Source organism: Mus caroli, unplaced genomic scaffold (genome assembly GCF_978045245.1).
Source record: "Mus caroli unplaced genomic scaffold, Mus_caroli_1 scaffold_17, whole genome shotgun sequence".
Classification (NCBI taxonomy): domain Eukaryota; kingdom Metazoa; phylum Chordata; class Mammalia; order Rodentia; family Muridae; genus Mus; species Mus caroli.
In genome coordinates this window covers 56,479,530-56,506,223 of record NW_028227272.1, presented here as the reverse complement: position 1 = coordinate 56,506,223, position 26,694 = coordinate 56,479,530, and the positions used below count along the sequence as shown (strand labels likewise).

The 26,694-nt window shown below is 37.0% G+C and overlaps 3 protein-coding genes across 3 annotated transcripts; all 3 read left to right on the top strand.

Moving 5' to 3' along the window:
• Positions 1 to 573: 573 nt before the first annotated feature.
• On the top strand, positions 574 to 1,491 carry LOC110311822 (olfactory receptor 5AC1-like). Its single transcript, XM_021185376.1, has one exon. It carries the CDS (start codon positions 574 to 576, stop codon positions 1,489 to 1,491), a length of 918 nt encoding a protein of 305 aa, XP_021041035.1.
• Positions 1,492 to 9,906: 8,415 nt separating this feature from the next.
• LOC110311689 (olfactory receptor 5AC1-like) lies at positions 9,907 to 10,830 on the top strand. The gene has a single exon (XM_021185155.2). The coding sequence runs from the start codon at positions 9,910 to 9,912 to the stop codon at positions 10,828 to 10,830; it is 921 nt and encodes a 306-aa protein (XP_021040814.1). The 5' UTR covers positions 9,907 to 9,909.
• A 7,905-nt stretch (positions 10,831 to 18,735) lies between these two features.
• On the top strand, positions 18,736 to 19,653 carry LOC110311682 (olfactory receptor 5AC1-like). Its single transcript, XM_021185149.2, has one exon. The coding sequence runs from the start codon at positions 18,736 to 18,738 to the stop codon at positions 19,651 to 19,653; it is 918 nt and encodes a 305-aa protein (XP_021040808.1).
• The last annotated feature ends 7,041 nt before the right edge of the window (positions 19,654 to 26,694 follow it).

Below are 26,694 nucleotides of genomic sequence, written 5' to 3'. Positions count from 1 at the left end.
CAGTTGAGCAGTCCTCATTTTAGCTTACCAGTGCTGTGCTATGTATTATAGCACTGCATTATATCCAGGATTTTAGCTTACCAGTGCTGTGCTATGTATTATAGACTGCATTATATACAGGATTCTGCATAATTTTAGCATTACAGAAATGCGATGTGGTGATACTGTTTTCAATTCCCTCCTCCTGTGCCATTTTATTATAAAACATATTATGTACTTTGTAGTTCTAATATATATGTATGTATATATATGCTTATAATCTCACCCATATACATACTTTATGATAAAATCAGATATGCATGAGATCAGGTAAATTAATATTTATGATCACATTATTGTTTTGAGGTAATTGGATGTTGAAAATTTCTACACTAAAACTATGCACAAAATATTTACTGTATTTATTTATTTCTAGTATGTTTAAAGAGAAGGAACAGAACATTATCCTTATTGTGAATTGTGGAGTACCTGGGTATATTAAAGTAGACTCAATCTGACCACATTCCTACTGAGTCTTTGTTATATTTACAATAATCTCCTCTCTGCTTGTAGTGAGCAGCCTGAGGGGGTGTGATGGAGCTGAACAGGACCCAGCTGACTAAATTTGTTCTCAGAGGAATAACAGATCGTGCAGAGCTGCAAGTCCCCCTGTTCCTGGTGTTCTTTCTCATCTATGTCATCACCATGGTGGGCAACCTTGGCTTAATCTTTCTCATCTGGAAGGACCCTCATCTTCACACACCCATGTACCTTTTCCTTGGAAATTTGGCTTTTGCTGATGCCTGTACTTCATCCTCTGTGACACCAAAGATGCTTATGAAATTTTCAAATAAGAATGACATGATATCCATGGGTGAGTGTTTTGCTCAATTTTATTTTTTTTGTCTAAGTGCAAGCGCGGAATGTTTCATCCTGGTAGTGATGGCCTATGACCGCTATGTAGCCATATGCAATCCTTTGCTCTATGTAGTGGTGATGTCCAACAGACTCTGTATTCAGTTCATAAGTGTATCCTATCTAATTGCATTTCTACATGGTCTACTTCATGTGGGATTGTTATTTAGGTTAACGTTTTGTAGTTCCAATGTAGTAGATCATTTCTACTGTGACATCCTGCCACTTTATAGGATTTCTTGCACCGACCCATCTATCAATGTACTGGTAGTTTTCATTATGGGTATTTTATTACAAGTGAGTACCTTCATGAGTATTATAGTCTCCTATGTCCGTGTCCTCTTTGCCATCCTGAGAACAAAGTCTGAGAGGGGCAGAAACAAAGCCTTCTCTACTTGCAGTTCCCACTTGTCATCTGTGTCTTTGTTGTATGGCACTCTTTTCATCATGTATGTACTCTCTGGCTCTGACACAGATAATTATCAGGGTAAAATGTATTCACTGTTCTATACCATTATCATTCCTCTGCTAAACCCCTTCATTTACAGCCTAAGAAACAAAGAAGTCATTGCTGCCTTGAGAAAACTCAGAGAATGATGACTGTTTTCTGAAAACTCGAAGATGCTTTGTATCACCAGATTGTCTCTTTATAAGTGCATGATAAGATTTTGGCCCTGTACTTTGGATGTAATAGGATTGTATTTCCATATTGTGAATAAAGCAATAGAATATAGACTAAAAATGGCTGTCTTGTGTTATTATTTGTATTATTATCATCACAAAATAATGACGTCTTTAAGGAAAGATATAATATAAATTGTTTTCTAGTTCACAGTCAAAGGAGAGTATGAATTGTCCCTAAAATTATTGTCTTTATTAGATTAGTAAGCTTTCCTTGAGTTGACATATGTCTTTAAATTATTGAAAGAAAAACTCCATGTGTCATATGTATAGATTATCTCTTGCCTCTACTGATTATTTTTTTCTGATTTATACACATTTGCCCCACATGTGGTCATATGTATCATCTGACACTGTTCCCTGTCATCCTCTTCCCATATACATGCTGATTCTCTCACTGCCAAAGTGTCCCCTATCCTACTTTCCTGTCTTTGTCTATGTGGATGTTCTCCACTGCTGTTGGTGCATAATTGCAATGACCATGTCGAATACAGAAGACAGGGTTTCACTGACCCCCCCCCCCCCCTGCCCTTCTCTGGCTGTTACACTCCTCTGCCCACTCTACTATCATGTTCCTTAGGACTTGGAAGAAGTGATTATATTTAGACTACTCACGGCAGAGAACTCAGCAGTTGCTCATTTTCAAAATTTTGGCCAGTTGTTGAAACAATTGTGTTTTAAAAAGAATTTCATTCATGAACAAAATGTTTACACCATTTCGATGCCTCTGCCTTCCCCTGCAATTTGTCATGTCACCTATGTTCTATTTCATTCTCAATCTCTTTTTTTTTGAGACTGTATTAACCATTGTCCTTCACATTAAGAAGCTCCTGTAATTTAGGCTGAAAGATACACTACACTAGTCTGTGGCTAATAATATGTGTCTATAAAGCAAATTAGTGAAGTTTACAGTACTGTACTTATGAACTCATTAGCTAGGTGATTTTGGTCAGGTGGTTTACAATTCTGGGTATAGACCTCTTTCCTTGCAGTGCTTATAAAACCCAATCAGTAAGCAATAATTTGACCCTAATTATTGTGCTGGTTCTGAATCACTGGGCACAGATTGCCTGACGGATGTTTGATCTATTGATGAGTTTACTCTCCCTGTAGCCTAAATAACATCTTTTGGTCCTATGAAGGACAGGGCTGCTTATCAGGGAGAAACCTTCTATCCTGGCTTCAGTCCATTGTCTCCCTTTTGTGAGGCAGTGTACAGTGCTTTCAGTGACAGAGCCTTACCATATATTTCTGGCAGGCAATTAAGGGAAAATGCAATAACTTCTATTGATTTGGGATCCTCTGCTGTCTCTATAATTTATTAAAGAAGAGTTATTCTGCACTTGAAGATGAGGTTCCCCTTAAAACACCTATGGATTCCGGCAGCAGAATTAATTAGAAAGACAGAGTACCTCAGTTTAAACTTCTTCTATTATAATTATTTAAATTGCTAATATTGTTAGTTTGTTTTCAAATTCATAGGTTTCTTTGTTAATTGAACTAAAACCTATCATTTAAAATCATCTTAATTCATTCTCTCAGATTTGTGATTACATAATCTGTGTAGGACAGGGATATCTTTAGGTTTTATATAATAATTGTATATTACACATTTCACATTGCATTTGATAGAGCCTAAAAAACAATACTAGCAGTAACACTGATTCTTCTAAGCAATCAATATCAGAACATGTTGAATGTTTCTTCATCTGACAGAGGTTGATCATTGCTTTCGGTAAATATTTTTTACCTTGCATTGTCACTTTTCTATCAGTCTCTGTTGCATTGTTTTTCTTTTTTTTTTGGTAAAAAATGTACACATACACACACACACACACACACACACACACACACACACACACACACACACACACCTTGACTCTCTCCTATCCCCATTTTTTCTCTCTGGATACTTTCTTCTTACTTTTTCTTTTATACAGATTTTTCATGCATCTGGAGTTTTGATTTGCCCTCCTAGGACCTTCCCATATCTCTGCATCCTTATTGCCCTGTATCCTCACTACTGTTAGCTCCTATTTTTTTATATACTGTACTTTACTGTCCCAAACTAGACTTTACCTATATCCCCATATCCTAATCTTACTCTTTTGCTTTCCTCCCTCCAGTTTAATCACACAAACAAAAAGTTCAAAACTAAGATCATCAAGGATGTGTATCATACAGAGCTTGTGTTCAGGTACTCTATTAGAGAATGTAGTTATTTGGGTATATGCCCAGGAATGACATAGCTGTGTCTTATGATATCTTTCTTTCTTTCTCTTTCTTTCTCTCTTTCTCTCTCTCTTTCTCCCTCTCTTTCTCTCTCTCTCTCTTTCTTTCTTTCTTTCTTTCTTTCTTTCTTTTTTTCCTTCTTTCTTTTAGCTATATGAGAAATTCATGCTCTGACATCCATGATTGTTGAACAAGTTTATACTCTCCCTTTCCAAATGATCATGATGGCTTCTCTTTCTCTAAGTTGCATTAGCATTTATTTTTTTCTTCTAATTTTTTAATAAATCCACAGATTTAATATATAATGTTAATATTCAAAATAGATGTCATTATCCTCTCTGTCTCTCATCAAATATCTTCTTCCCAAGATGACACTCTACTTTATGTCTTTTATGTGAAGGATAGGGTATTCCACTGAATTAGGATTACCAATATGAGGATATGTCAGAGTTCACTTGAACAAGAACAATTTATGAGTGACTACAGTACTGGAGAATTTGACAATATTTCCCTCTTTAACATTTAAATGTCTGTAGTTCCATTGTCAATGAGGTCACATGATCCATTCCTCCATTCATGATGGAGTTTTTGATGAGCCCAACCATGTAGGTTTTGTGTAGGTTGCCATTATTAGTTTTTATGCATGTATGTAAGAGCTATGTCATTTCTACAAGACAGCAATTTGTATCACTCCTTCTATCTTGTAGCTCTTCCAATCTTTGGCTCCTTTTTGTGTAATGCTCTGTCAGCCTAGGAAGGAAGCTTTAAATATTGCATTTAAGGCTGTGAAATTAACAGTCATTTGTTCCCAGAGCATTAGCTAGTTAGATGTCTGTGTATTAACTGTTCCCCACTGCAAACTGAAGCTTTTCTGATCAAGGCTGAGAGCAGTACTTAGGTATATGAGTATAAACAGGACAGTTTTCCTGGAAGTTTGACACCAATCATTAGTAGCAAAACCAATCATTAGTAGGTTCTCCTAGAGGACTTAAGACCTCCCCAGTCATATTTCCTTCTCAGATTTAAAATGTCAGATATAATTTTCTTTACGGAGTAGGTCTAAAACCAGTAGGGAAGCAGTGGGTTACTCTCATACAGCTATGCCACAATTGCAACTGTGGTCAGATTTTTCCTACAAGGACGCTATTATAGTTTAAATGGTTAACAGCCAGGTAATATAATTAATGGTGTTCTCCTCTAGGATTCTTAATAGCACCTTTGAGTGTGACGAAAACTATCCAGCAGAGAGGGATTTTTTCTTGTCAGTTCAAGAATAATTTATCTGTGTTCTGTGATTAAAATATGTACTGTCTTTAGCAATAAGATTTTAAGGTCTAACTCTCATGGGCAATGAATAACATAGTCTGTGCTGGTCTCTGGCCAATATTGAACAAAGAAGTAACCTGTGGTCAACACAAAGACATATATTTAATAACTCCTGTTTTCTGAGAGCAAGATTCTTCTCCCATGAAGGCTATCTACTTTCAAACTTCTTTTTAACAAATTGTATTTTTAAAAATAAAATAGCAACTAGTCCATAGGATTTCTTCATTCAGTTTTAATTAATAAAATAAAATAAAATAAAATAAAATATTCTATGTGTATATAAGTTTGCCTGGCTGTTTGGATGTGCATCCCATGCATGCAGAAGCCATTGGAGATCAGAAGAGGGTGTTTGATCCCCTAGAACTGGAGTTTCAGGTGCCTCTATGTTACATTGAACAAAGTAATGTGCTGGGAACCAAACTTCTCTAGTCCTCCTCTTTTCCCTTTAAAGGTGATACATTTTTGTGTTATATTTCATTTTGATTTTAATAGTATAACAACAACATCAACAATAACGATGATAATAATAACATACAAATACAAACAGATGAATGGGTAGATGTTTGTTTCATGTATTCAAATATTACTTGTATTCATCCATGATAAGGGAGATTATAGCATTTATTTTCTGATATTGTGCACTTTTATTTTCTTTAATAATTTTCAGATATGATTTGAGTGAACAACACTAAGTTTGTTGGTTTCATATATGAGAAATGATTTCATATGTACACCATATATAATAAAATATATTCTCAATGGCATAGGTGTGATTCAATCTACTAACCTATTAATAGGTGCTGAATTCTCAGAACATTGGTTCAATGTAGCAAATATTATGGGACTATTTGATAACTGTGAGAAAGAAAATTAATATACATATTCTCATATAATATATATTCACATACATATTTTTCTATGATATTTATTGTTTGTTGCTCAGGTTCAAGTTTTGATAGAAAACCAGTGATACATTACCTGAAGAATCTCAGTGGAGGAAACATTTCACATTACTTTAATTGGATTACAACTTTTTACTGTGAGAGAAAAAAAATCTTATGTAAGGGCAGTTACAATCATCTGTTAATTTTGGTTGCTCATTAGTGAACAAAGCCCAACAGATTGGCTTTATCCTTTGGGGAATTTTTCGTGTCATTGAGAGAGGTTTTATACTAAAAGTGTGTTAGAGAAGGGAAGAAATAAATGTCACTCCCTCCAAACTGCATTCCTTAGAGAAAACTGCTGTGAGAAGGACAGTTGTCACTGATACCCTTGTTCCTGCAGAGTAAGTGTCTTCATGAAGATGTAGACTTTGTGGCATCTATGTCTATATACCTTGTCATAGTTATTTTTTTCAGAAATGATATTTTATTTTACTCTCATTTTAAACATTTAATCATTTCTATATCAAGAGTTTCTCATAATACGTCAGTTTATATAAAAATATTTTTTAGGGAACCTAGCTAACAAATAGGACATAAATCATTCCTAAAAATCTAAATGAAATATTTTGTTCACTGTCTCTAAATATCTATGGGTTTACAACTATCTGTTTATGGACTAAAGATTTGAGATTAATCACATGAATTTGTAAGACTTCCTGTGGTCCTTCTCTTTGCTATGATTCCCATTAATAATAGTGAAGAATCATATTCTTACAGGCTATGGGGTAATACATCTCAGAAAACCCAACACATTTCATGAGCCCTAAAACAAGCTTCTTGTGTCTGTGTAATAGTAATTCTGATGGAATCATGAACCTGAAAGTTTGGGGTATATGCCCTTTATTAAGATGGTGTTATAAAACTAGAATTTAATATTTTATAAAGTAAGTTATCCTGCCTGAATTTTACTTGGCAAGTGTTCCAGTGTCAGTTACACTTTACACAACCTGAGGATCATAGGATCATTTGACTTTTTAAGCTGTCTGTTCCTGATTCCTCCGCTGGTTCTAGGTTTATGTAGTCTTTTATAACATAAAGCAAAGAAGAGTTTGCCACATCTGTTACATTGGGTGTATCAGATTGTTTTTCATTTTTATCTAATTTTTTATATAGTGTATTTTGATCATGGTTTTCTCTTTCTATCTCTTAAAAAACAGGTACAGAGAAAAGTCCACAAGGCCTCAAGCCTACAAGAAAAATTATAGACAACGAAGGAGCTGGAGGTGGGAGAGATGGCCCTCCTCAGAGAAGAGCATAGCAATCTGATGCTCAGAGCCAAAAAGCTATCCCTAAAATGTACATGCAAATAATACGCAGATTGAACAGATTATATTTAGGAATATGTATGTATATTTATATGCAAGTATACATGCAATAACAATTGTAAAAGAAGACATAAATTTGAAAGAGATTGGAGATGAGAGGGTTTGAAGGGAGGACAGGGAAGAGAGAAAGGCTGATTAATTATATCATCAAAATATTAATAAAAGCAATAACAGAAGAAACATAGATAAGGTACCAGGAAGAAACTTAGAGAAGAACCCAGGAAAGTTGAAGCAAATGTTGGAGTAGAAACTAAAGAATGGCAACAGCCATTAGAGGCTAGAAGGCAAAGAGAGGGATTTTCCCTGAGTCTGTAAAGGTAGTGTAGCTGACTCATAGTCCTATATGTTATCCAGCGATTCAGACTTTAGACTCCTGACTTTTAGAGAGGTCAGCTAATATACTTAGGGATTTTTAAAATTCTTTTTGATGTAGCCACCACAGAAATCCAAAACAAATACATTATTTTCACTGAAAGTTTCCATACAAGATCCATAAAATCAATTTTAATGATGCAGGTAATTCTCATGCATTTGGAAGAGATTTGGAGAGGAATATTCCACAGTCTGAGCTTTGAGAAGTCCACATTTTGAGGATTAAGTGAATCAAAATGACTGTTTCTGATATGATGGATCATGATAATCAGAATTCAATCATACAGGCTATTTCACAGCAGTAGACTCTATAGGGTTTCTGAGAGATTGAGATATTTCAAGAATATCAGACTTATAAACCTTATTCAGTTTCTCTTCCCTTTAAAATATGCACATAGAAACACAAAAACAAAAATCAATACAATCACAATAAGAGGAATTAACAATTTTTGGAAGATTTGTATAGTGATAATTTTATGTTTTGTGAGACCTGATTATAGAATAGTTAATAATTAGTACACAGACACTAGTTGCTCTGTTAATTTGTTTACATGCCTAATAAAATTACAAGTACTTTTTCTTTTTCTTATTCTCTATAATTATAGAGAACACACTTGACAGGAAGTTTTCCCATTTTGTAGAAAAAACCTTACACACCTTTCTACAAAATATTTCAGTTCTCCATGTTTCTATTGTTTTAAATTATATTTTGCAAACATACTTTTCCCTTTCACATTTAATTTGACATTTGTTGAAGAAATTAGTTGTTTGGCGTCATGTATTTAAGCATGATGTCATTATCTAATTGTATAAAAAGTTGATGATGACAATAAACATGAAAGTTTAAGTTGGTAGTAAAGCCAATTGATTGATCAGATTCTACTAAAAGAGCAAGTATAGCCTTATTAATAAAATTCTTGGTTATATAAGTGTGTTTTTCCTACTTCTCAACTTTTATTTTTAAATCATCAACACAGTGAAGTCAAGGTATAAAACAGAGTCACATGCAGGAATATGCATAATTTGTCATTACAGAAATGCATGATGGTGGTGTTGATTTGAATTTCCTTCTTCTGGTTTTCTCCATCATCCATTCTATCTTTTCTCATTTATTACATTTGTGGGCACCAGAAATGTTGAAATTTTTTACCTTCCCAATTATATCTATAGTAATTAACAATCAATTTGTTAAATTTTCTCTCACTTAATTTCCTATATGGAAATTATAATTTACCACTTATGTAGAATTCAGATACTGAGAACTCTAACAATTATACTTATATCTTTCTTTTTTTATAAGTCCTATCTCATCTGCACTTTGGTAATTTTAGTCATATATTTCATCAAGAAAAAAATACAATAGGAATTAATTCTGTGATTTTTCTAGTAAATGTGTATTTGATAACATAATAAAAAGTGAAACAAAAGAGCATAAGTAAGATTTCTATGCCCATCTTCTTACCTGACAATGTCTTTGGATAAAAGAATAATGGATATAATAACAAAAACATAATCACTCTGGGTTTCCATAAACTATTTGAAAGTTATATAATTAAAGTAGAAATGGAAAATTTTCATAGGAAATGGGGACTAGAGGAAAGAGGAAGGAAATTCAAGGGGCCTCTTGGGAAATGAATATGTACAAAGGACTTTTACACATGAATTGAAATGCCATTAGATAAATGATTACCTTGTATAGTGAATGTAATCTCATCAAAATACTTGAAAAAATTGATGAGAAATTGGGAAAGAGGCTTTTCATATTCAACTAGTCTTTTAAAATATATTTTAGCATAAAATGCACTATACACTTGGCTATTTTAAATTCCCTTTATAACAGATCTGTCATAAGTATGTGCATCATTTGTGGTAACTAAGAGTAACTTGCACAAAGCCAAACAGACTGGCTTCAATAGCCTACTCATTTAATTTTCAGATAATTGCAAGTTAAAATTTAGTCTAGCAGAAGCCAGAAAATACTCTGTGTTTCCTGTGTGACTTTACATGCAGAAACATTACATATTTCTTGATTAAGGAACAAATGAATCACAAGTTCAGAAGAGTAGAGTCTCAGCTAGTTTTGTTCAGATATTCTGCCTCATCTCTCTTTGCAGAGAACACTCTGAGAGAGGATCATGGAGAAGAACAGCACCCTGCTGACAGAATTTGTTCTCAGAGGAATAACAGATCGTCCAGAGCTGCAAGTCCCCCTCTTCCTGGTGTTCTTCCTCGTCTATGTCATCACCATGGTGGGCAACCTTGGCTTAATCTTTCTCATCTGGAAGGACCCTCATCTTCACACACCCATGTATCTTTTTCTTGGAAATTTAGCCTTTGCTGATGCTTGTATTTCAACCACAGTGACCCCAAAAATGCTTATGAAATTTTTAAATAAGAGTGACATGATATCTGTGGGTGAGTGTTTTGCCCAATATTATTTTTTTTGTATCAGTGCAACTACTGAAATTTTCCTCCTGGTTGCGATGGCCTATGACCGCTATGTAGCCATATGCAACCCTCTGCTCTATCTAGTGGTAATGTCCAAAAGACTCTGCACTGTGTTAATCAGTATGTCCTATATAATTGGTTTTGTAAACTGTGGACTTAATATAGGATTATTATTTAGATTAACTTTCTGTAAATCCAATATAATTGACCATTTCTACTGTGAAATCTTGCAACTGTATACAATTTCTTGTACAGATCCATCTCTTAATACATTGGTCGTTTTTATTTGTGCTTCTTCCATACAAATCAGTACCTCTGTGACTATCATAGTCTCTTATGCCCGTGTCCTATTTGCTGTCCTGAACATGAAGTCTGAGAGGGGCAGAAGAAAAGCTTTCTTCACCTGCAGTGCCCACCTGCTCTCTGTTTCTTTGTTCTATGGTACCCTCCTCTTCATGTATGTGAGCCCTGGGTCTGGATCAGGTAAACAAAAGGATAAAATATATTCTCTGTTCTACACAGTTGTGATTCCTCTGCTAAACCCATTTATTTACAGCTTAAGAAACAAGGAAGTTTTGGGTGCTCTGAAAAAATTCATAAAATGTTAACCATTTTCAGAGTATTTTGAAGTCCATTCTACAACCTCTCCTCTTACTTGAAGTGCATAGTATTGTTTAATCCTGTATATTGCCCATAATTGTAAATTTGCATATTAGTAAATAAAATATACAAATTTATATTGTGAATGACAGTCTTAGTAGTATGGTTATAAAATCGTTATCAAAGGCCTTAAGATCTAATCCAGTTTTTTGTTGTTTTAAAATTAATACTCACTTGGAAAGTTGCTTCATTAATTTCTTCATTAGATTGACAAACTTTTATTCTTAAGATCTATATTAAATATCTTTGAATTTAGTTTTATTAAAAAACAATCTTAGGTTGGGTTGTGTAAATAATTTGTTTAAAATCCATTTTTCTCTTTAAAATAATTCTTGAGAAAAGCACATATAAATAGTTTAAATAAACTGCGATTATATTACCAGTATATAGGTATAATACTTATACAACATTTGACAAGGAATCCTACACAAGCACTTAAATGGGGGTATTTCTGGAGACTTAAGATTACTATGAAAGGGATAAATATTTTATTTACATTCATCAAAAGTTCTCAAACAAAAAGTATTTAAAATTAAAAGAAAAATTTTAAAATGGAGCATAGAAATTTAAAATTCTTACAAAACGACTAACTTTTTTAAACCTATGCATACCTTTTCTTTTAACTCATTTCTCTGGCCCTGAACCAGACAGCTGGGTGCATCTCCTAGACAAGGTCTCCAACTGGATCTCATTAGCAGCAAGGTGAACATATGCACTGTGCTTTAATGTCTGAGCCAAACAATATCAACAGCATCAGCAAGGAATATTATTGCCATGACTGTTTATGAATTCTCTACATGTTGAATCAATACGGGAAAGAGGGAAACAAGTTTCACATATAAGTGCACAAGCCATAATGTAGACTATATGAAAACCCGATTGTACTATTTACTCAACCTTCTGAAGGGAAAAGGGACAGAACTGTTGTTGTGAACTTGAAATGGCCCCATAGGCTCTGACACTGGACACAGTCCCTAGTGGGTGGCACTATTTGCAGCCTTCTGGAGGAGGAAGGTCACTATCAACAGACCTTGAGTTCCTAGAGCCCCACCTCTCTTCTTATTTATGCTCTGCTTCCTGAGTGTGTATGCAAACTGCCCCTTTGCTCTAAGCTTGGCCTTGGGGACTGTATTTTGCAGTAATTGCAATCTCAAATCCATGCTTTATGTTTTACAGAAAGCAGCTCCTACAGAAGATTGTCACCAGGCAGTGTTGTACCATGATTATCCTGATTTTGTGTTTCATAGGTCTTTGAAACTCCTATTCAATAGGAATATGGAGTAGTTTGAAACTTTGGGGAAGAGAAACCCTTAAGTGCTGTAAACATAGTGCATCAGGTCATTCTAATGGGTGTTTTTAATGTCAGTAGATAGAGAAAATATACTAAACAATTAAGCCTGCTTCATGATGCTATACAGAGGTGAGAAAAGATGACCTAGGGGTCTTTCACAGTATAGTATGGCAAAGAATCTGGTGGGACCTCAAAAACTCTATTGAGACTGAAAGCTCCCAAGGACTAAACCACCAACCAACACATGGAGGTACCCATGGTTGCAGGTCTGTATGTAGCAAAGGATGGTCTTGTAGCATCAATTGAAGGGTAGGCCCTTGGCCCTGTGAAGGCTCGATGTCCCATTGTAGGGGAATGCTAGGGCAGTGAGGTGGGAGTGGGTGAATGGATTGGGGAGCATTCTCATAGAAGCAATGGAAGTGGGGAGGGAATGGGAGATTTATGGAGGGGAAACTGGGAAGGGGATTAACATTTGAAATGTAAATAAATAAAATAATCAATAAAAACAAAAGTATATGGCCCAATATGTTCCATACTAGACAGTTTGAGTTAGGGTACAATTCAGGTGTTGTTGTGGTTATTTCTGACTGTTCTCATTAAGATCGACAGAGAAAGGGGACAAGGACAGTGAACAGGCAATCCAGATAGAGATAAATATCTGAGTAAAAAGAGATATTAAAGTGTGGCTATGGTAAGGAAAGTGTGTAAGATTGAAGTTTTGTATAAGAAAATGATGAGTATAGAGCATCTGTAACTGACTAAGGAATTCATTCCATCAAAGTGAACCCTGGTCCTCTACACTGGGACAATAAGGAAGATACCTTGAGGGTAGAAAAACCCCACACATCAAAGACTCCAACTTGTGAAAATACAAATATATTTCAAACCAGAGAACTTTACCTGACAATAAAGAAATAGTTTCTTGATCCTGGAAAGCAATGCCTAGCAGGGTGTTTCCTCAGAAACATAGAAGCTAATATATCTGTGGTGCAAGTGTGTACAGAATACATCTTAATCTGCCAGCAGAACTTCAAGGCATTGGCCACGTGGTACTACCTTTGAAGGAATGTAAGGTGTAAAGGTGAGAAGGAGTCATGGTAGGCTGCTGTGGCTAGACAATGTGTGGCAGCTTAGATCTATGCAAAGAGGTTCTTAGAGAACTTAGTGTGAAGCATGAAGGCAAAGCATTGGTGACATGAGGGCTTTGGAGGTACCAGAATCTTAAGCTATCTGCTGAGGAAAACTGCACACATAGAATCGAGTTGACACAGCATAGAGATTGTGTGTGCCGTAAACAGCAGAGTTGCAGTGATCAGGCCTTGTAAGCCCTTTGTATCTGAGATGATTCCTATAGTAATCTTAATTGCTGGACATAGAACTGTAGGATGTGGTGTTGCCCAGCTAGATATTGGTCTTGTTTTGGTCCAATCTTTCCTTGCTATGCTCCCATTTGTTCCTTTGGAGTGGGAATGATTAGTTTGTATCACTGTCTGATAGAGATATGTATTTTGTTCTTTTGATTTTTTTAGAGGGGTTTCACAATTAAGATGCTACCTTACATCTGTTATTAGTTGAAATTTTGACCTTTGACCAGTGCTTGAACTTACTAAGGCAATGGAGTCATTAAAGTTATATTGAATGTTCTTTGTATTAAGAGGTGGCCATAAGGCCAGGGAAACCAGGGGTGGAAGGCTTTGGTTTGAATGGGACATGTTCACTGTGGGAGTAGTGGGTTATCCTGATGCTGCTTGTATTCTAATGTTAATATTATAATGCTAATTCTAACCCCCAAGACCTGGTTGTCATAGAGATGAGAGAATCTGCACATAGATCCAAGTGACACTGTGTGACCTTGCCCCCAAGTTATTTTTGATTGACAGCCAACAGCTAGGCACAAGAAACATAGGCAGGGTTTAGGGTTCCTCGGATTGGGGATCAGAGGAGAACCATGAGGGAGAGAAGAAAGTGAAGGGAGAAGAGAAAGATGCCATGGGTTATGTGAGTCATGAAAACATGACCTTGAGGGATGGCAAATTGGAATTAATAGCAGCCCAGATGAAACATAGTAAGTAGTAAGTAATAATTTGTGGTTATCAATAGAAACATAGATTCTAATAGCATAGAGGGTAGGTATCTGCCCTGCCTAGCTCTTGTGCTGTTAAAACTTACTGTAAATATAAAGGTTGTGTATGTCTTTTATCCAGGAACTAAATGGTTAAAGGTGGGGTAGAAACCCTCGATTGGGATAAAAATTTTGTACAATACATGGGGTTACAGGTTTGTACTCATGGCTAGTGTTGTTACTTGGAAAGGTTGTGGAGCTTTTAGGAGGTGAAGAATTTGCTGGAAGAAGTCAGTCACTCGGGATAGGCATTCGACATGGGGACAGCATAGCAACTAAAAGATTCAAAGAATGAGGTGTAAAAGTTGTTTTGTCTACAGAGTTAAGCAACATTTTCAGTGAACAGCACACATCTCATTTAAGGTGTCTCCTATTCTTTGGAAGAGATGGGCAGCTTTATTTATGAATAAGTAAAACAATTCCAATATAATTGAAGTCACCATTTTGTGTCTTTATCATCTGACACCAATGACAGCAACTTCCCTTTCTCCATTTGATTCTGGAAACCTCTTAGGCCCACATTACTGTCTTTGCCTGAGAGGAAATTAAGACTAAGAATATTATTTATTTGGTCAACATCTTAGAGGCAGAATCTTCAAGTCTACATGTTCCAAACAGGATGGAACTGGCTCCAAAACCAACAAGCAGATCCATAGTATCAATATTCTAAGAGATGTCCACACTCTCATGTGCACTGTAGTACCTTTCACAATGTCCAATGTACTAAAATATCCTACATGCCCATGGGTGGACTGACAACGAAAATGAGGTGAACAAATGAAAAGAATATTATCCAAGGTATGGAAATTATGCTGTTTGAAAAAAAATGTGAGTGAATAGGAATGATATGCTAAATGAAATTACCCAGGCTTAGAAGGCTCAGCACTACCTAGTCTCACATAAATACAGAATCTAAAACTATGTGACACACAAACCAGAGCAGATGCATAATTACTAAAGCCTGAAGAGTTGACCGATTAAGGAAATGGCTGATAAAGGAAGAAGGTTTCAGTGGGATAAGAAGACATTTTGTGATGGATTCGTAATGTGCTGACAATGGCTAATCATGAAGTCCTGCCTGCATGTATCAAAACATCAATTTGTACTCATTAAATACATGCAACAATAATTTTCAGGTTTTCAGAAATTTAGGCCAAGTTATAGTTTTTTTAAAAAGTCATAGCTTTTCCAAATCATGTCGGTCAAGGTATTTTGTGCTTTGTTTATGTGGTGATGTGTATATACACAAACATAGTATGTTGATTTTCTGTGGCTTGCATAAGAAGGCAAAATGTGTTGCTTCTGGATATGTAATGTAATGTAAATGGTCACAATACACCCATAGTCTCATGGCAAAATTGTAAGACTACATCCATAACAGTGCGTGCATGTGACACACACACACACACACACACACACACACACACATGCACACAATATTTTTCAATTTTAGACTTTAAGACAAGAGATATTCATAGGACATTTTTGAGACTTAATTACAATATTTGTCTCTTTCCTTTTCTCTTTTTAAACATTCTACATATCCTTCTCTACTTTCCTTCAAATATATGGCATCTATTTTTCTAAAATTAATATTGCATTCAGGTAAGTATATAAATACAATATATTAAAATTGTTACATGAAACTGTCCAGTCCATATAAATTTCCTATTTTGCATGTGTTCAGGGCTGACCCCCCTGGACACTGGACAACCAATTGGTGTGCTCGGCCCTGGGGAAGACCTCTTCTCCTGTTCTTCGCCTTCCTCAGTTTCTTATAGTTCATTGTGGAGGGCTGAGGTCTCATGAACTTTTCTCCATGCAATTTGACATGTTTGTTGACGTCATTCTGACTCTGCTCACATTTGGTGAGCAATTGTTGCTGAGACTTTATGGGTGTTGCTCCTGAATTTCCTAGAAGACACAACCTCACAGCAAGCTCCTTGATCTTCTGGCTCTTACAATCAGTCTGTCAGCCCTGCTTTCTCCAATATTCCTTGAGACTTAGGTGTGGGACTATTTTCACAAAACTTTTATAACCAGGAGAAATAAGCCTGTGAATTTTCAAGTTAAGAGATTAGAAAATATGTCACTTACTTTGTTAATAAAGTATAGTTATATCATTTTGATTTTACCAGTATATACTGATACTATATACACAAAAGAGATGAGTAGATAGAGATCTCGAATGCTTGAATGAAAATGCTGTCAGTATTCACCAGTAATCAGTGACATAGAAGCAATTTGTTCTCTTTAACTTTTTATATATTTCCATAACCTTAATCATTTTTTGATATTTGATTACAGTAAGCCACAATAAGTTTGCTGATTTTACATGTGAGAAATGCATTCATACTGGAAATATCTTATGGTTCAATAAAATTTATTCTCAGTGAGAGAATGGTATGAAACAAACCTGAATTAATAAATACGTGTTTAACTTATAAAATGCTATGCGAACACTTTATAGTTTTCAAGGAAGTAGTATCCATACTGATATGCAATATGCATACTAACAAAAATATTTTCCTAAACATAAAATAGTATTGAGTCAATTGCATCTAAAATACCTAGAGAATGTCAGTGGAGTAAATATTTATTGACAAGTGACTTTTAATATTTTGGTTTTAGAAAATATGCAAGACTATGCAGGGCCATCATAATATGTTTGTTAGTAATAATTAGCTGAATAATAAACAATGCTCAGCAGATTTCTTTATTCTACAGGGAGTTTTTGTTTGCGCTGAGGGAGTTTTAACATTGACTTTAAAAATAAGATTGAAGTAAATAAATAAGCCTCTTAGAAATTTCTTTTGTTAAAGTACATGGACGTGAGAAGGGCGGTTATTATGGACCCTCTTTTTTCCTGAACTTTGAGTATTGTCATGGAGTTATTATTGTATACATGCCTGCAGAGATTTTCATAGGAATTTGGTGAGAAAAATAATATTATTCTTTTATATAGTTCAAACACTTCATTACCCAAAATTTGTCCTAATGTGCCAATAACTGCATGAGAATGATGAGTGTAAATATCTTTTTAAGGAAATCATCTAACAAGTAGGACACACAGGAGTCCTGAAAAGCTAAATGAAATATTTTGTTATTCTCTTTGTTTTCTCTAAAGCCAGGTGACTCACAGCTATGTATTTATAGACCAAAGATTTGAGCTCAATCATGTGAATGTGTAAGATTCCATGCAATGAACCTCTGTGCTGTGATTCTTATTTAGTAAAATTTCTCTTTGTGACTTTTACTTTGGATATTTTCATAATCAAGATGAATTGGTGGTTCCTGGGTTCACAGGACAATGTGGCTTTGGATGATCTATGCCTGCTTGTTCACCTGGTGAATGGATTCCAGGGGTTTGCAGTGAATATTTAGAGAGGGAAAGTCGACGACCACAGCAGCATCTGTTTCATGTTAAATGCTCGGAAGCTATAAGACTGTGGAACATTTAGTAATTATTACAGGGTTTACCTGCTTGTTTGCTAATGTTTTAGAATCTAATAAAACTCTAAGCAAAACTCGTCTTTCCTATTCCCAGTAAAGATGGGAGTGAGCTAATTTCACAGAACAGTTTATTTTTTTTTAATTTAGTTGAAATGAAGACACAGAGGATACCTTTGCTCCTTTTGTTACAATATTTGAATTCTTCTGTGCATTTTGTTACAAGATGGTTTGTTGTCTATTTTTGGCAAAAAAAGTTTTAGTTTTCACTCCTTTAAAAATGATAAAGCAAATTATTTGAGAAAAATAGTTTACTGAAATCACAAATATTGGTATGGAGCTGTTAGCTAACTCTAAAAAGAATGGGCTATGAAGATTTAAAAATGGTAAAAGTGTATGTTGGTAGGAAATACATTTGGCTGTACTTGCATTAAGACTCCATGGCTATTTCTGTTCATATGAATACTCAAACCTGATCATTCTAATTGATAGCCCTAATTTGAGGTCATCAATGCAGTGATTCAAGTGCACAGACTACCTTAAGGCTGGCTGCATTTGTGCATATTTATCATTACAGAACTGGAAAGTGTCAGCATGTTCAAAATCCATTTTAAATGAAAATGAAAATGTCGTCATGTAAAGCAACACTTTATACAATGGGACTTTTCATCTTGAGCTTGGTTTTATTTGGTACAAAGTGTATTTTCCATTTTTACCATTCTAAGTTTTGTTTAAAAATATGAGTTATGAATGTGTTTAGTTTTCAGATAATTGCATATTATAAAATGTATGCATCAAAATGGTTGATAAATTGTTTCCTATTTCAGGAAAGCTTTGAAAGCAGAAAGAGTTCACTTTGTTCTTTCTTGTTTATTAAGGAGCACCTGACATGTGTGAAAGGGGACTATGATCTGGTACTGTTCTCATAGACTCTTGATTATCTTTTCTTTGTCTCATCTCTCTTTGCAGTGAGCATCCTGAGGGGGTGTTATGGAAGGAAACAGCACCCTGCTGACTGAGTTTGTTCTTAGAGGAATAACAGATCGTCCAGAGCTTCAAGTTCCCCTCTTCCTGGTGTTCTTCCTCATCTATGTCATCACCATGGTGGGCAACCTTGGCTTGATCTTTCTCATCTGGAAGGACCCTCATCTTCACACACCCATGTATCTTTTTCTTGGAAATTTAGCCTTTGCTGATGCCTGCACGTCATCCTCTGTGACACCAAAGATGCTTATGAAATTTTTAAATAAGAATGACATAATATCCATGGGTGAGTGTTTTGCCCAATATTATTTTTTTTGCTTCAGTGCAACTACTGAAATTTTCCTCCTGGTAGCGATGGCCTATGACCGCTATGTAGCCATATGCAACCCTCTGCTCTATCTAGTGGTGATGTCCAAAAGACTCTGCACTGTGTTAATCAGTTTATCATATATAATTGGTGTTCTAAATCCTATAGTTCATGTGGGATTATTATTCAGATTAACATTCTGTAAATCTAATGTTATTGATCATTTCTACTGTGAGATCTTGCCACTCTACACAATTTCTTGCACAGATGCATCTCTGAATGCATTGGTAATTTTTATTTTTGCTTCTTCTATACAAATCTGTACCTCTGTGACTATTGTAGTCTCTTATGCTCGTGTCCTATTTGCTGTCCTGAACATGAAGTCTGAGAGGGGCAGAAGAAAAGCTTTCTTCACCTGCAGTGCCCATCTGCTCTCTGTCTCTTTGTTCTATGGTACCCTCCTTTTCATGTATGTGAGTCATGGGTCTGCACCAGGTGAAAACCAGGATAAAATGTATTCTCTGTTCTACACAGTTGTGATTCCTCTGCTAAACCCCTTTATTTACAGCTTAAGAAACAAGGAAGTTTTGTGTGCTTTGAGAAAAGTCATTAAATAATACATAATTTCTGAATATTTCAAAGCCTTTTCCATCCTTTTCCTCTCTTTTGAATTTCATCATTACATTTGATTTTGTATTTTGCACATAATTGAAAATTTACATATTGTTAAATAAAAAATACAAGTTTAGACTGTGAATGTCTGTTTTAGTCATATGGTTATAAAATAGTTAAGCAAATCCGAGTTTTTCATTCTTTTGAAATATATACCACAAAATTTACTTCATTAAATTATTAAGCTATTGGTCTTAAGATCTAGATTACAATACTCTTTTTTAATATAAAAAGCAATCTCAAGCACCAGGCAGTGTTCTTTCTGTGATTATCTGGCCTTGTGTTTCCTAGGCCTTTGGAATTTACTTACAGCAGAAATATGGAATATTTTGAATCTTTGGGCAAGAGAAGCCCTCAAGTGCTGTCAGCAGAGCATACTGGGCCATTCTTATGGGAGTTTCCAATCTCAGGAGGTAAAGAAAATATACTAAACTAATAAGCCTGCCTCACAATGTTACAGAGGTGACTGAGGATGACCTAGAGGTCTTTTATGGCAAAAATCTGGTAGCAGGATTGAGACTAAGTTATAAAGTAATGGCCTAGTATGTTCCATAATAGAAAATGTAAGTTAGGACAACATTCACATTGTGTTGTGGTTAATTCTAATTGTTCACATTCAACTAAATATTGCAATATCTCATATATATTTATGTATATCACTCTATATAATTATTTCTAATTGCTCATATGTGTATATATATATACATATATATATACATATTATATATATAATCTATCTATCATCTATCTATCTATCTATCTATCTATCTATCTATCTATCTATCTATCTATCATATTTCTATAGAGAGAGAAATAACTGAGCAAAAAGTGATGTAAATGAGAGGGCAGGGAGCCAGGAGTCAGTGGGTGGGTGGGGGAACACCCTCATAGGAGTAGGAGGAGGGGGGATGGGATAGGGTTTTTTTTGGAGGGGAGAACCGTGAATAGGGATAACATTTGAAATGTAAATAAAGAAAATAACCAATAAAAAATTTAAAAAGGAGCAGGGCAGGGGAGGGTATAGGGAACTTTCTGGATAGCTTTTGAAATGTAAATAAAGAAAATATCTAATAAAAAAGGGATGTAAATATGACTATGGTAAGGAGAGTGTATGAGTCAGACTGATATTTTGAACAAGGAGAACTTGGATCTGTATCACTGCCTGATAGAAGCAGATAATTTGTTCTTTTGATTTCACTAGGGGTTGTCATAACTAAGAGGTTATTTTGCCTGCACCATTAGTTGAGAATCTGTCTTGAGATTTTGTACTTTAGGCCAGTGCTGGCCCTGATTTAGACAATGGGGTCATCGAAGTTAGAGTGTGTGCCCTCTGCATTAAGAGGTGACCATCCACACAGGGCGACCAAGGTGGAAGGCTTTGCTTTAAATGAGAAACATTCACCATTCACCATGTTGTCATAGGTTTGAACATTTTGTCCTGGCTAGTGTTGCTTTTTGGATATATTGCGTAGCTTGTTAGAGGTGCAGACTTTGCTGGATGATGTCAATCACTGGGAACAGGCATTTGTGCCTTTAATCTTGCCCTACCTTCTCTTGTTGTATTTCCTGACTGTGGATGTCCTGTGCTTGCTGTAACACTCCCTCGGCTTTGACCTACCTGCCATGAAGAACTGTTTCACTGTGGAACTATGAACCTCAAACAGTCCTTTCTCTTAACTTGATGGACTGAGGATATTCTCTTACAACAACAGGAATGTAACCAAGATACTCTTCATAGTAAAAAAGGCTTTTTAAAAAGAGAAATCACAAACACCAACTTGTAAAAGGTAATTTGTGATCACTGCCAAGATCAGACAGTCTTAAAGAGGCCAGATGTTTATGTGGCACAGTAGCTAGGAAGGAAATGTGTGTGGTTTAATATTGCATTTTGATGCACTCAGGTGTATAATATTATAATACAATTTTTATTAAAAATGGAAATTGACTGTTCAAAATGTATCACCACTGCTTGTGTTTTTCCTTTTTTGACTCTATCTAAAAGACTTTCTATTCTACAGGTCAAGTTAAAAGTGATATAAATGTTTTCTTGTGCAGTTAAACTTCCAGTGAACAACAAACATCTTTTCCCCCTCAACTTAGATGGGCTGGTTCATTTAGAATAAATAAAACAACTACCAATACAATTCAGGTCACCATTATGTGTCTTTATCATCTGAAACCAATAAGAACTTTCCTTTTATTTGACTCTTTGGAAAATCTAGTAGGAACAAATTAGTTGCTTTACTTTGCAAGTAAGGAAATAAAGATCAAGAATATTTACTTGGTCAACATCTGAACAGTAGAGTCTTGAAGGCTGTATGTTCCAAACAGGATGGAACAGCCACCAAAGACAACAAGTAGACCTAAAGTATCAGTATACTAAGGATATGTCTACACCCTCATGTCTACTTCAGCATCTTCCAAAATGCCTAATGTATTAATGTATTCTATTTGCCCACTAATGTGTAGATTAACAAATTAAGTGAGAGGAACCTACAAAAAGATATATACATAAATGTTTAATGTAAAACTAAATATATAAACTATTATACTATTCAAAAGATGTGAATTTTGTTGTGTCTGCTCTTGACCAGCAAGAACGACACAACCACCAGTTCTTCTAACAGCAGTTTATTCAGCAAGCTTCAGTCTTCATCTCTCTCACTTCATCTTTTTTCTTCCCTAAACCCTGGGCCTCTCACGCTTATATACTCTCAGCCCCCATTTTTCACGGCAGGCCACGTCACCTCACCAGGCACGCAGCTTCAGCCAATCAGGGCGGCAGGGGCACGTCTCCACCAAATATGGACTTGTTTACACCACCAGCATCATGGTGCACCTGTGCAGCTCTCACAATTGTTGTGGCTTATTTTCAGGTGTATGAGGAAGTCATGTGCAAGTCATAAGACTTGCCACCATGGCGGAAGTGCGGGCCTGCACATGCTGTACCCGACACATACATCAAACACACAACACACACACTATTACAAGCATACATCCCAGGGCTCCCATTCCTGCTCATCAGCCCTGAAGCAAGGGATAGATAGCCAGAAAGCCATGATTTAAACCAGGCTTATCAAACCAAGTTGCAGACTGATTATAAAGCTGAACACAATCACTACTTTCCTTAATCTGATTAACTATTAAAAAAATACCCTTTAACTTAATACTAACATTGCCTTCTATAGGGCATATCTCTTTAAGGGGTATTCAGGGATCTAGCAAAAAAGTGTGGGAAAACTTGAACTTCATGTTGAACTGGCATCAGCTTCGGGAACACTGAAAGGATTTCCCATCTTGGCTCCATCGTTTGTGCTCGTGGGATCATCCACCACATCCACAGGGGCAACTGGATCAGGAGCCTCATTCTTGCAGCATCTCACCAACCTCTCTGGCACCCAAAGGGGTTCCATCTGGTCCTGTGGAAACACACAAACAGACCCTCTCGCCCACGTAAACACTGGATCCGGTCCTTTCTATATTCCTGTAAGCACATCTTTCCACCTGGCATATCCTTGTAGGCCAGGCACTCTTTGAACATGTCTATCTGCTGCTGCGTGGCCATCTTTATTCAAATATAAAAAATTTAAAGTATAAAGAACTAAAGAGAGTCTCATCTTAGGGGTGCAGCTATGGCCTATTCCCCCTTTTTGTTTTTGAAACATCTCTTTGATGGTTCTATGGATTCTTTCAATAATCCCCTGCCCTTGAGGATTATAGGGTAAGCCATGCTTCACTTGCACTTCCATTTGTTGACAAAAGGACATAAAGGTCTTTGCAGTATAGGCAGGTCCATTATCTGTTTTAAGCTGTTGGGGTTTGCCCCAGGCAGCCCAGGCATCGAGACAATGCTGGATAGCATGAATTGCTTCCCCCCCCCCCGACATAGGGGTGGCATGCACGATACCTGAGCAGCTATCCACTGAGACATGAACATATTTAAGCTTTCCAAATTTAGGAACATGAGTAACATCCATTTGCCATACCTGAAGGGGCAATAAGCCTCGAGGATTCACTCCAAAAGAAGGAGGATGTTGGAACACGGTGCAATGCCCACAGGAAACAACTATGTCTCGTGCTTCAGCCCTAGAGATATGGAACCTTTTCTGCAAGGTACTAGCATTAACATGAAACTTATCATGAAAGACTTTGGCCAATTCTAAGGTGGTAGATAAAAACACAAGTTGCTTTCGTGTGCAGGCATCCACAACATCATTCCCTCTGCTCAAAGGTCCTGGGAGCCCTGTATGGGCGCAAATATGATTAACATGCACTGGAGCGAAGCGCTGCCAAATGAGCAGCTGCAATGTAGCAGCCAATTCAAATATGGGACTATGCGATCGAATTTGTCCCACAACTACTAATCCTTTAACCAGATTAACCACATATTGAGATTCAGAAATTAAATTGAAGGAAAAAGGACAATTTTTACATACTTCTAACACAATTTGTAACTCCACCAGTTGGGGTGTTCCAGGTTGATATTGCCTAAGAATCGGTTGTTGAGATTCAATAAGATAGGCTCCACATCCAGTTTTGGACCCATCTGTAAACACATTCACCGCTCCTGAAATGAGCCTTTCCTGCCCTATCTTAGGAAACACAACAGCATGAGCTTTATAAAAGGTAACCAATGGATGTTTAGGATAATGATTATCTATTGTGCCATTAAAGCTGCAAAACAGAATGGCCCACTCATCCACTGTGGCTACCAAAACATTTTGCTGATGACTATCACAGGGAATAATCAACATGCCCGGATGACATCCAAAATGCTGCAAACATTGTTGAATTCCCATCAACGCCAAATTTGCTACTGTAGTAGAATAATGTTCCACAGTCTTACCCATGGATATTCTTGGATGAATCTAGAGCAAAGGTCCTTCTTCTCAAACTAAACTAGTGGGCTGCATTTCTGTTTGCAGTATCATAAGGTTGATGGGCACTCCCTCCTTACATCTCATTAATTGTGCTTTACTCAGCTCCTTTTCTACAATGGACAAGGCTTGTCTAGCCTCAGGGGTCAGACTCCGCACTGAATTTAAATCAGGATCTCCTTCCAATATCTTTACTATAAGGGGCCAATACTGGGGCAAAGCAGACAACAATGGCAAGCCTCTTTGTATGGACCCCATAACCTGCATCTGTGCATTGATGGCTCGAAGATCATGCAACAATCTCCATTTGCCTGACTTCTTTTTTATTACAAACATAGGTGTGTTCCATGATGAAACAGAGGGACGAATATGGCCTAATTGAAGTTGCCTCTCAACCAAACTTTTGGCTGCCTGTAATTTTTCCTTAGACAAGGGCCACTGAGGTACCCACACTGGGTTCCTCTTATTCCAGGTTATGGGAATGCCCTCCTCAGTGGCCCCTAGGAAAAACCCAGGCCTTCAGTATTCATTTTCTTCTTTTGTATCATGGGGGACTTTCTTCCTTGCAAATATTTCCCTAACCCATAGGAAGGATGCCACCCCATATCCTGCATCAGATGTCGAGAAATAGGCAAAGATTCATTGGTAAGTCTCAAGCCTAAATCTTTTAATAGATCTCTTCCCCATAAAGAAATGGGGAGCTCTAGCACCTAAGGCTGAATTTTCCCTGAAGGGCCCTCAGCATCTTTCCATTTCAGATTCTGTCCACTCATATCCGGAGCTTTTGCCTACGCTAGGCCTCACAGCATCTGATTAGAACTTTGCACTGGCCATCCCTGGGGCCAATCCTTCTGTACTATGATGCTGCGATCAGCTCCATTTTCTAGGAGCCCTAGGATGGCCTTGCCATCCACCTTCAACTCCAGAACTGGACGCTGGTCCATCTGCAGAGAGAGACATGTCAGGTCTACACCCGAGGCACCAAACCTTCCTTTTCCTCTTTGTTTACCAGCGGAGGGGAAGCACCCATGAAGGCTAGTTAAAAGGACAATTTGAGCTACTCGATCCCCAGGGAGATGGACACAATACCTCGTGGTGATGAGACCATAACCTTAACTACCCCTTGATAATCAGGGTCAATAACTCCTGGATGGACGATGAGCCCGTTTAAAGTGGACGTGGAGCGGCCAAATAACAGTACTATCATGTCCTTTTGTAGAGGACCTTTAAAATCTGTCTCAATCACCTGTGTGCCCATCTGGGGAGTCAATACGAGTCTGGTGGTGGAGTGGAGGTCCAATCCTGCTGAACCTTCAGTGGCTCTCCGCGGTTGTGGGGATGTCTCAATGTTGGCCAGGTCTCCTCCTCCCCCTGGGAGTTGTCCACTGCCCCATATATTTGCGGGCCCTGGAAGCAAGGGCTGTCAGTTTTTTGACCACGCACCTCCATATCCAGGAGTAAGAGGCTGACCATGGATGTCTCTGACTGATCTGCATTCACTAGCCCAGTGATTCCCTTTCCTACACTTTGGACTCAACCCAGGGGGGCGAGTTCTGCTTCCCCCGGAGCCACTTCCTTTTTCAGGGCAATTCTTCTTCAAGTGTCTATGCTTGCCACACCTAAAGCAAGCTCCTGGAGGCACATCCCTCTTCCTCTTTTGCAACTGCATGACAGCTGCTGCAAGACCAGCATTGGTCAATGGCCCACCAAGCTCTCAGCAAACCTTCATCCATGCCTCGATACCCTTGCTTTTAAAAGGCGTAATGGCAGCCTTACACTCTCAGGTACATTGTTCATAAACCAACTGCCTTATCAGGGGCATAGCAGTATCGGGGTCACCAAATACTCTTCCTGCTGCCTCAACCATCCTGGCTAAAAATTCTGAGAACAGCTCAGGGGGACCTTGCACAATCTTACTCAAGTTTCCACTAACTTCCCCTCTGTTGGGCAATGGTTTCCACATCCTTATGGCAATCTGATTCACCTGCTCAAACACCTGCAGTGGCTATCCTGTCTGTTGTTGTGCAAATTGACCTTGGCCAAGCAGCATAACCCTATCCCATGCTGGATTTCCTGCAACAATGTTAGCAGCTGCCTATTCATTTGCAA